The 11,886-nt window shown below is 25.9% G+C and overlaps 1 protein-coding gene across 2 annotated transcripts; it reads right to left on the bottom strand.

Annotated features, from left to right (window-relative positions):
- Positions 1-935: 935 nt before the first annotated feature.
- Positions 936-11,727, bottom strand: Wdr82 (WD repeat domain 82). Of its 2 annotated transcripts, none has more exons than XM_016051128.5 (9): positions 11,370-11,727; positions 9,699-9,796; positions 9,534-9,600; positions 8,214-8,313; positions 6,998-7,117; positions 6,755-6,910; positions 5,054-5,123; positions 3,996-4,138; positions 936-1,307 (listed from the first exon to the last, which is right to left on the bottom strand). In XM_016051128.5, the coding sequence occupies exons 1-9, from the start codon at positions 11,537-11,539 to the stop codon at positions 1,275-1,277; spliced, it is 957 nt and encodes a 318-aa protein (XP_015906614.1). In that variant the 5' UTR covers positions 11,540-11,727; the 3' UTR covers positions 936-1,274. The 2 variants fall into 2 exon arrangements, with proteins under 2 accessions (XP_015906614.1, XP_087013867.1); XM_087157741.1 differs by lacking the exon at positions 11,370-11,727 and adding an exon at positions 10,048-10,163.
- Between the last annotated feature and the right edge of the window lie 159 nt (positions 11,728-11,886).

Consider the following 11,886-nt stretch of genomic DNA (forward strand, 5'->3'; position numbering starts at 1 on the left):
TTGCTCGCCAGATTTAGAAAACTATATGTGGCACTGACACACTGTTAATCCATCTTCTACACTTACATCGGATAATTATTTTTCTTACTTGAACAGCATTTTTACCTTTATGATAATAAATAGATAAAATTAGCCAAAAATGCTGCTTTTAAATACCATATTTGAAAGGGCATCAATTTAAAACTACTGTGTTGAAATAAATTGAAGGTTTTCAACAGCAAGACTTGCTATATCAGCTGAAAAAATAGATAATGATTTAATGGCTGAAGTGTGAAGTTGGCTGTAAAAGAATTAAATTTTCTGTGGAGTAAATATTAAATTACTTTCCGAGCAATAAAATCGAACTACAGGTTTCAAAAATTATGGGGTTAAAAGAAGCTATCTAGAAACCCTAACGATTCTACGATAGAACTCTTGGGTTCCACAGTACACTTTTAGCTCTCTTAAATAGGCAAACTAAAGTAATGAACGTAAGCAAAGAATATCCTCCGTTGTGTAAATTTTTTTATTAAAAACAAGTGAAACCAGTAAATAGAACATTTTTAAACTAGTTTTTACTTGTGATCTAATATAATTCAGCTATGAATAAAAATGGAGGGTACAGTTTACCTTAGAATTTATTTTGCTGGTAGCAGCAAGCCAAAACGGAAAGATTTGTGTCCCAATGATAAATTATAATTTAATGAAATACTGAAATTTACAAAAACTTTTAATTTATACTGGATATTTAAGCAAATATATGCCAATATTTAAATACTCTTCTGTAAATGTTTAAAAATCTAAGTGCTGAATTTTTTTTTTTTACTTCCACCTCTCACACAAAAATGTGAAAGTGAATTAGTTTTACTAACAGTTTGTTTTTCTGTGTAAATAACAAAAAAAAAAAATTATTTTATTATGAAAAATAGAAAAGAAGAGATTAAAGGTAATCAGTATTTTTTTTTTAAGTAGTATAAAGTAAAATTTATTGACACATACTTTTACAACATGTACAGATTAAAACGTAACACAATTTTATACCACAAAAGTATGTAGTCTTTGTTCAGTAACAGTATCTACAAGGCAAAATAACAATGATTATGTCAATAAAAGCGTCGAAATGATTAGTATTAAAAAGAATGCATTTTAACAATATGATTTAAGAGGATGTCACAGATGAGACATTTATACAGGCGGTAGAGTGACGACGGTGGAGAAAAATGGTAGGCTTAAAACATCTAAAGAAGCTTTGAAACCCGAAAAGGAAATCTATACAAATGAAAATTTCTGACCCATTAAACTTCTTCAGCTGAAGGGAGCCAAAATGCCTGAAATAAATAGGTATAAAGTAAATAATTGTTTTTGTAAGACTCATAACTAGAAAAGTTAGATAGGCCCTTATAAATTTAAATTAAGTTGGGAAACTAACAATACACAGGTTTAGCACAAATGAATCGGATTCTAATTTAGAAACTATTAGTAAACACATTAAAATAAATAATACACAAAATACAAAAAGGCTTTATCAGCTTAAGAATTTTTGAAGCAAATTAAAAAAAAAATTTGCAAACAACTATAAAATTTGTTTGTCTAAAGATAATTCCATGCAAAAAAAATATTAATTATTTTATTTAATAATAGAGGAAAAATTTTGAATTATAAGGTAAACAATATTTTATATTATTTTAAATATCTAATTTTACATGGCAAAATACAAAATTTGAGAAAAATTGGTTGAATAGTTCTTGAGAAAAGTCGTAAATTTAAAATTCAATTTTTCAGGAACTATTTTACCAATTTCACTCAAATTTCATAATTTAAAATTAGATACTTTAAAATGATGTGAAAAATTGTATGCCTTACAATAAAGAATTTTTTGACTATTAAATAAAATAAAAAAAAAATAATAATAAATATCTACTACAATTTATAGTTTGCATGGAATTATCTTTAGACAAACGAATTTTATATTTGTGTGCAAAAAGTAAAATTAACATTAAGGGGTTTAAACTTTGTATAGTATGGTATTACCCAGATTGTGGCTACCCTCTAAATTTGGGAAATCAGAATCCTTTGAAAAAAAAAAGAGATGCGTTTATTCAGAGAAAGTACGCTTTTGTGTCTGATTTCGTTAACTTAAAATATCGTCTGCACTAATTATTTAGCATACTTGAGATCACCCCCTTCGAACCATTAAGAATTAGTCCTAGAATGTGGAGATCTGATCATTAAATCATAAGTTATTCAGGGTGGTGTTTTTGTGCACTGTACATTTCAGTGTTCATGTTTATGATTGCTGACTGTATTAATATTAGTTTTCAATTATTTTTCCCCAAGTGGGAAAAAAACTTCAATCTTTTTTCTATTCAGCTTTATCTTCAGTGTTTTTTATTTTTATTTATAAGGGGTCCATCCCCTACACTCTCCAAACCTCGGTACTGCTTTCGCAGTTCGTGCTCACTCATAAGATATCTTTGTATTTTAGTCTATCTTTGTATGTTTGCTGATTCTCTTTTTAAAATGAAATTCTTAGAAAAGGAAAGAAACATATGAATCCTATGAAACTTTCTTTTTTATGAATACTTTGGTACTATTACATTAATGTGGGCCGTAAATATCTAATACCACAGTACTGCATATGGTATCTACTACCACAATACCTGCAATTAATTAAGCATCACTGGGGTGTCCCTAATAGTTTGGTGATTTATTTATGGTTTTTCGTATAACTATATATAATAACTTGCTCACTAGGAAGCACAAATTGCATTCGGTTTTTAATCTGATTTCATACCTTAAAATACTGTTTGCACTTATTATTTAGCATATTTGAGGTTATCCCTTCGAACTATTAAGATAGACTACAAGAGTGTGAAGATATGATCAAAAGTTAATCAGGCTGGTCAATTTTAATTTTTTTTATGCACTATACAATATTTGTATCATATTAAAAAATTGATATCTTTTTAATAATTCCAATGAATCAGAATTTTTTTAATCTAAATGCCAGGACACAAAATTTGTTGACAATGAAGCTTTTCACTCTACAGATACATTTCACTAATTTATATCCCACTTAACTTTTTCAATTATCATTAGGTATGTTAACAGAAATCCTTCGACAAGGCAGCGGGCACAGCAAGGCATGGATGCAGAGTATCTGCAAATTATTTGTCATCTCAGATTTAAAAAACAAGCCTAAAATATAACTGAGAGGAGAAACAGTAAAATAATTTTTAATCTAATAACTATCCGTTTCAGGTTCTTAATAAAATTTGTTTGCTAATCTGCAGATATTATGAGCTAAAGAAAGTGATGATGATTGAAAATTCTAAATAATGTTTTAATCAACTGAAATTTTGAAAAAGAAAATTTAAAAAAATAAAATTTTTTTAATTTTTGAAAATTCTAATTACTTGTTTATAGACTGTATTAGAAATTATTCCATTTTTAAAATTTCAAATATTCCATTCATATAAAAGGTATAAAAATGTTTTAATTAAAAGGACAAATTTATTGCGCCCAATTTTTATCTACCTTATGTGTGTTGATTTTGCTGTACACATGTTAGATTAAACCTAATTTTTATAGTTATAGTCTCTTTTTAACTAGGTTAAGGTCACAGACAAATTTGAATTATGAAAATTGTGTTGCAGACTGATTCTACAACCAGGAGTATAGGTCAAAAAGAAAAGGATATCTCTGACAATTCTCAGCTCTGCTTTAGGGCATAGAAGGTCATATAAAAATGGATTATTTTTTTTAAATAAATCTTCTTTCATTAACGAAACCATTAATAAGTAGACGACACACAGTTTTTTAAAAATAGCATTTAGAATAAATGGTACCTAGGTCTAACATATTTACAACTTGATTCTAAACAAAGTAACAACTGCAATTATTAGTTTAAAAAATAAAAGCAAATTTTGTAAATAATGAGAAAAATTTTTTTTATAAGCAATTTTAATTTTTATTAGCAATTTCTACAGATTAATAACACTTTGTAGAAATATTACCATATTTGTGCATGCTGAAGCAAGTAGCATATATTTTGGGTTGAACTGAACACATTGCACTGGCCCCGTGTGGTCGCAGTTTAATTCGGCAGTTTTCAGGCCTGTTTCAGCACTCCACACATGAATACGACCATCTGTAGACCCTAAATACAAAATTTTTTTATCAATGTTACCAATAGTTTAATATTAAATAAAAGTGCTGATACAGTGAAACCTCTCTGGAGCAACCACTCTCTGCTCCACAGTAAAATGGTTGTTAATGGAGGTTGGTCCTTATTAGAGGTTACCTTTATTGACTTCAAAATGTTATCGAAGATGAATGATTTTTAGCAAATGATTTTAATTTTAGTCAGTGTCATTTTCTTGATAGAGAAATGGCACTTGTGTTGGCATCATTAAAAACCGGATCAGTAATGAAAAAGACTGAGAAAAATAATAAGGGAAAGTTAAAATGAAATCCTTTTTATATCAGTATGGAGGTAACAAATTTTACTAAAATATATAAAGTCAGCTAAGATTGTATTATATGTATATTAAATAATTTAAAAAGGTGAAACTATGTTTAATACATAAAAATACTAACAGATTTTGAACCCTTTACCCATTCAACCAGATTGACTGCAAGCCTAATTTTTCTTTCTTTCTTATAACTCTTTTTAAAATCTATGAACATAATTTCTAAAAAAAAAAAAAAAAAAAAAAAAAAAAAAAAAAACTGATGTATTGATTTTATTGAAATTTCCACACTTCTTCTAGACAGAAAGGTTTTTATTTTCTTCGAGCACAATCAATTTTACGGAAATTAATATTTCTTTTTGCATAAAGCTCAACTAAACAATCGAATTTCAATTTAAATGTTTAGTTAAGTTTTTTTTTTAATTCTTCATTGTCAAAGTCAGGCAGTTCCATCCTATACATGTGCTACATTTCATTAGGATTGGTGTATTTGTTTTTGAGAAATTGAGCTCATTACAAAAATACTTTTTTTCAAGGGAATACTTATTTTAACTCCTTCAGAAAAGAATGCATTTTAAATTTAAATCATGCTTAATACTTACCACTAAACACAAATTGAGAATCTGGACTGAATGATGCTTCTAATGGCAATCCTTTATTGTTTATGTGACCCTTTAAAAAAAAAAAAAGACTAAATTTTAGAGTTGATTGCAGATAAATCTTTTTTTAATACAAAATTGCTGCAATAACACTGAAATCTATGCTTTTTATGCACATACATATTTTTTTTTTATTACTCAACCTTCAACAAATTTATGAATAAATGAAAATATTTGCAAAAAGAAATTGTTTAATCTTTTACTTACAGCTTATATAACAGGTGTTTCAAAAAAGTGCATCATTCAAAGTAAATTAAATGCATCAAATATAAATATTTTAAAAAAACAGGAACATAATTTTAAAAATGAAGAAAAGTGGGGAAGCACACAAATAAAAAATAAAATAAAATAAATCAAGAACATTATTTTCTGTACAGACAATCTACCAATAACATTTCAGTTTAAATGCTATTTCGTAGGTGGATTATAATTTAGACAAATATAATAATTAATTATGCAGAAGAAAATTTTGATATGTAACTTTATAAAGTAAATAACAAAATACTGATATCACTTAATTGGAAATTTTTCAAATTAAACAATTAAATTTTCTATTATTTTTTATTAAATATTAATTTCTTAATACACATCTTAAACCAACCAAAAAAAAAAAAAAAAATTATAAATTTATTAAGCACTAGAAGATGAAGGGATAGGAAATGTAGTAGTACTCTCAAATTCATATTGTCTTAGAAAAATAGCTTTAGAAAAACAAAGATTTAATTTAATAAATCATGAAGCTAATAATTTGAGTAGAAAAGATTAGGTAGCAAAACAGGACATAAGAACTTTAGTTAAAAAGGTAAAATGAAAACACCTGACCTCAATAATTACCAAGGAATGATTGCCAAAATGCAATTTTGAAAAATTCCCCTAAGCTTTATCTTTTGGAATAAATAGATTTAAAGTTTTTAAATAATTTTTATGGTATTCTTGGCCGTACACAAAAGATAATCTAAAATTTTGAGGGGAAGAAATGAAAAAAAAAAAAAAAAAGAAGAAAAAAAAAAGAAAAAAATCTTAGATTTACAGAAAAGGAGAAGTTTCAGATTCAAATTTTCATGATTTGACTTATATATTATTTAGCCCCTTAAAATGAAGATTTCTATTTAGATTAAGTTTTGATATTAAAAAAGAAAAATTTCTCAGATTTAATCAGAAAATTTTGCCCTGATATTGTATAAATTTTACAATCAGTTGTTTAACAAAAAGATTTCTATGCAATAGGTAAAAATGAAACTGTCTAACATAATGGACCTTAATAAATCCAAAATGAAACCTACATTATAAAAATTTTGATCTTAGTAGTATTTTAAGTATGAGAAAAATGATAATTTTGTCTAATTAATTCAAATTCTTAATTTCTTCTTCAATGATTTGACAATCAGAGTTGGGCTTTAGCATTCTCAAGTTTCCCTTTCCAGGTTAATTTTCTTCTGCCTAACATTTTTTATTTCCTGTTTTAGATCAAAAGGTCTTAAAACTAATTTCACTATTTAAAATTACATTATTAAATTGAAAAGTATTTAAATAAAGTGATCTTTTCACTTATAAACCTCTTTGAAATATATTTAGGCAATATCACTATTTTACAATTTAGTAATAAAAATAATCCCTTTTAAGAATTGAAAGCGAAATACATACTGTAAATGCCTGAAGTGGCGTTCCCTGAAAGGCATCTATTAAATGAATGACTTGACCATTGGTAGAAATAAGAATTGTTTTCCCATCAGGACTGAACTTTAAACCTGTCCAGTCACAACCTTTATCTTGAGGTAGTTTGAATGTGTTGAATGGTCCCTGAGAAATAAATGCAGTTTCTTACAAATGTTAGAAGACTAATAATGTTAATAAAGGAGGCTTATTAATATTATTTTATATACTCACTTTATCAAATGATTTTAAATCATATAACTTGACCAATTCAGAATTAAGTCCCACTGCAAAAATTAATCCTTCTGGATCAAAATTTACAACAGATTTGTGACCATTTAAATGCATCACACCCTGAAAAAAAAGTTAAAAATTAGCAACTAACAAGACAGTCTTAAAAATGCAAATCAGACTCTTTTTACTATTGGAATAAAATACTAATAGCCTAAGTTGAAAATTAATTAATAAAGGATCTTAAGTCACACAAGTAAGGACATTTTATGTTTATACCTTTCTTTATTTAAATCTTTCTGTTACAAATAATGCACCAGAAAACATAACATAGTTACATATTAAACTCTTACTGATTAAGTTATTTTTAAAAAAAATTTAAACAAACAATAGAATATAAAATTTAATTAAAGCTACAAATGGCATTATGTTTAAAAGATAAAGTATTTATTATATACACTGGAAAATAGTAAACATGAATGAAAAATATAACAAATTCATAAATCAAATCTTAAAAGTTAGTTTGTTAAGATCAAAATAAAGTCAAGGGTCTTAAAATCAATTTTAAAAAGAAAACTAAGTCTCTAATAATTCTCTATTTGTAATGACATTAATTTATGTCATACAACACAGATCATACAAAACTAAATAAATATACTCATACATTAAAGGTCATTTTCAAAACAGAAAGTGAATTTTACACCTTATTTAAAAAAAAGTGATTCTTACATAAAAAAAAAAACTTATTTAAATGTTTAATTGAAATGTTTCTGAGCAAACATTTCTATCACAGAGAAAGTCAAGAATAAAATAAATCAATGACTAGTTTTATATCTTCATAAAATTGCTAATTTTAAAGAAACACATGCTGATATGTACACAGCGTATATATATTGATTTAGTTTTTTAAAAATGATTTTAAAACTAATTTTGTCAAAATTAGATGGCAATAAAAAGGTTCACATTAGCTACAACAGTCGATAAATTGCTTGCAGAATGTTTTTCATTTTATCTAAGTCTCCTTAGTGGTTTTGAACAGAGTTAAAAGGACCGAACCCTGGCCCCTCCAGACCAGAGTCCGATTCATTCTTTAACCACTAAACTCTTTCTTGATAACACAATTACTCGAATCAAAGTTGTTATTGAAAGAATTACTTCGTTAAAATTGTTTCTGCTAACTTAATTCAAGATATTGTTAGTAGAGAAAAATTTTTTATACTTGGCAATTTGGAGATCTTAAATCCCAGACTCTTATGGTTGAATCTAATGAACTTGACATGAACAAATCTTCAACTGGTGACATACTTAATGAAACAACTCTAAAAAATAATAAATTGTTAAGATATATATCAAAGACCATTAAAGAATTTATTGCAAATAAAATGTTAACAATCTACAGTTCAACAATTGTTTACAACAGTAATTGTTTATAAAATAATATCTGCTATGTTAGATATCACTATTTTCAGTATTTCTCGATTTATTAAGGAAGATATCTCTATTTGTTCCAAGAGAATATTAAAATTTACAGATTTTTTAGGTAATATTGTATGTTTGATCTTTTTTCTATTTTAAACTCGAACTGCTGCCTAAGATTACAGAAATAGTTATTCATATTATCTAATAGCAGTTTAGAAGTAAAGATAATAAATAATATAATAGATATTAATAATAGATTCATGATAAAGAAACTATATATTTTTATCATTTCTACAATGTTTAATAATTGATTAACATACATAGAAATTATTGAGCAACAAGGCAGCATATAGGTACTATGTTAAACTGAGTTTAGACTCAACAATTAAATTATCAAGCAAATACACATATTGGAATCACAATATTCAATTACATTTATTTTCTCTTTTAAAAACATTTTTTATTAATTTTTGTCAACAAGTCAGTAAAAAAAAAAAATATTTTTATAATATTAAAAAAAAAATATTTATTTTAATTAACAAATAAATTTTTATGTTTTGAAAGACACTTTTATTTAGAGTTATTTATATGTTTAAGCAGCATGAATATATAACAAAACATTGCCAAAAGTATAAATGACAATTTAGGAATTTAAATGATAAATTAATTAATAGATATATTGCAATTAATTAGTACTTCTGTTTAATAATAAATTGAATAGTGTTATACATTAATTTATTAGTCAATTAGTAAAATAACTTATAAATCAAAATCTAATAATAAAAACAGGAATGTAATTGCAATCAAGATTTTTATTAATTTATCTGTACAAATAGCACTAATAAATCAAAATATAAGAAAGAACAATAATAAACAATAAAGTGTCAATAGCCATACAATTGTATGTCAGTATGCCTGATTTTGGAATGCAGTAAAATGAAATCCCGGTAATAGCCAAATTTTCAGCTAAGTGTTTAATGAGTATACAAATATAGAAATACTGATATTTTTCTTTGTTCGAATGAAATTATTTATTAGTCAAAGAAAGAACAAGCTCACATTTTGTGTTATAAATAGATAGAAATATGAATAATAAAAGATAAAAAATTAAAAATCTCACTTTTTTGTATGACCTTGGTAATATCTGATGTATTTATTGTCATGAAGTGAGAGATAACGTAAAGTATCTGCAATACAAATACAATAAATGAGTATAAAAATAAACAGATTTTAATAAATAAATACAATCAAAGTTATTTAATGTTTTAAAATTCAAAGACATTACCATCTACTTTAGTTGAACTATGAATTGCTGTATTAGCAGCATGAGTGTAACGGATTAAATCAACACCATACTTTTTACTGTGCAAAGTTCTTTTGTGCCTGGAATATTATAAAACATTGTCATTAATATATTGCATGATAATACAGTATATACCTCAGAATAACACTTCGCAGATAATATAAACAGTATATTATAAAATAATAGGAAAATGTGGAAATAGGAATATCATGTGAAGAATCAATGCCAATAATGACAGCTCAAAAAGGGTTCAGGTCAAGTTTGTAAAAGTTTAGTCCAGTCGGCCACCCAAAGTAAGAAATACATTATAAGTGGCTAAGTTTAGTTATACCCTTTGAGTTGGTTCTTTCTGTAATTTTTTTTCCCTTCACTTTCTTGCATGTCACCGTTCACTTTCTTGCATGTCACCGTTCAGAAACAACAAAATCTTGACAACATGCGGAGTACTGATACATAATTTTTTTAATATTAATAAAAGTATATAAAATGAAAACTAATGTAATGGCATAAAGTAGTCAGATTTATAATAATACTTCTATAGATTTAATCAATTTTATAATTTTTTTGCTTTTTAATACAAAAAAAAAAATGAAATTAACAGATCTAAGATTTGTGATTTTTAGGTATTTGCATTTATTTTACAGTTGTTTATGTTAAGATTTTTCTTATTTGGGCAAGACATTTTCAACTTTTACCACATCAATGATTGATATTATAAGCCAAATGTATTGTTCAATAAGATAGATATTTATTAAGAGTTCAGTTTTACTTATAACATAACTTAATTGAGAATAATATTTCATGGTTACAAAAATAATTCAATAGTAACATCAGACTTTCTCTCTTAATTATGAGAATTATAATAGATTTCTTCAGTTTTGTTTATTAACTCAATAAATAACTGAAAGAAGAAAAAAAAAACATATGAAATCAATTGACCTGACCGAAAATAGCCATTATATACCCATTTTCCTTTATGTATCAATACTTTAACATTTATAATTATAACCAGTTATGGTATATTATCACTCCTTTATAACAGATCCTTAGTTTTTATTACAAACATTTAACTTTAAAAATTCCTTAATAACAAATTTATTTATTTTCCTCCATATTTTTTTTAGCGCGAACAATAAAAATGTTTACTAATCTGGAAACTTATTGCCGATAATGAATCTTTTGAGGGGATCATGCAAGAAACTTAAATTAAAAAACTAACCCGTATTAAATTCTATATATTATACAGTAAATTAAAAAGTACTATCTCACGAAATGAAGTGTAATTGTATGCTTAAAAAAATTGACTTTAGAGTATTCATCAATTTAGTTTTCGAGAATATAAATCGCTCTTTCATCTTCGAATTAATAAATAAAAATATTAAAATAAAGAAACTCGTTAACTATGGAAACATTTCATTTTAAGAAACGCTTGAAAATGATAAAAGTTAGTTTTGAATTGAAATTAAACCATTTGTATTTCCCTGCGAATTCGAGGAATTCATGTTTTCAAGGTTACACCCCTTTTTATTGTTTACATCGGCGCCATTTTGAAAATGAAAACCCGGGAACAGTGTTTGTTTTTGAAGCATGATTGTTTAGTTATTGTTAAGTTTAATAGACTTCGTAATTCCCATGAATATGTATTTCACTTACGTTCCTCTTTCGCAATCATAAATTACTATTGATTCATCATCACTACTCGATATCAAAGTTTCGCCATTCTGTGAAAAGTCTATGCTATTTATTCGATCTGTGTTTTCCCTAAATACTTTAGCTACTTTAAAACTTCGCACTACGGGATCTATTAACTTCATTATGTGCATTTCAACCTATTCTTGATTTATCTTTCATTAATCTGCAGGTTTATTATGAATTAACCATTTCATATTTATTTGAAACAATTTCAGAGACCAATTTATAAAACTCAATGGACGAAATACGATTATGATTCCAAACTTCGCCGATAATGGCGCGAAACCTCACTGTTTATATTCCATTTATTTATTTATTTATTTTTTTAAAATTTTTTGCTTAAAATCTTCCACATTTCACCAGTTAAAATTATATCAAATAGAAAAGTATCTTTTGTTTTTTAAATAATTAGATAAAAAAAGAAAGTTAAAATAAATGCGTCTGCGGCAAAAGAAAGCTTTTAATCTCCCTTTAAAAT

Source organism: Parasteatoda tepidariorum, chromosome 2 (genome assembly GCF_982258835.1).
Source record: "Parasteatoda tepidariorum strain Cologne lab strain chromosome 2, Ptep-v5.0, whole genome shotgun sequence".
In the NCBI taxonomy this organism is placed as follows: Eukaryota; Metazoa; Arthropoda; class Arachnida; order Araneae; family Theridiidae; genus Parasteatoda; species Parasteatoda tepidariorum.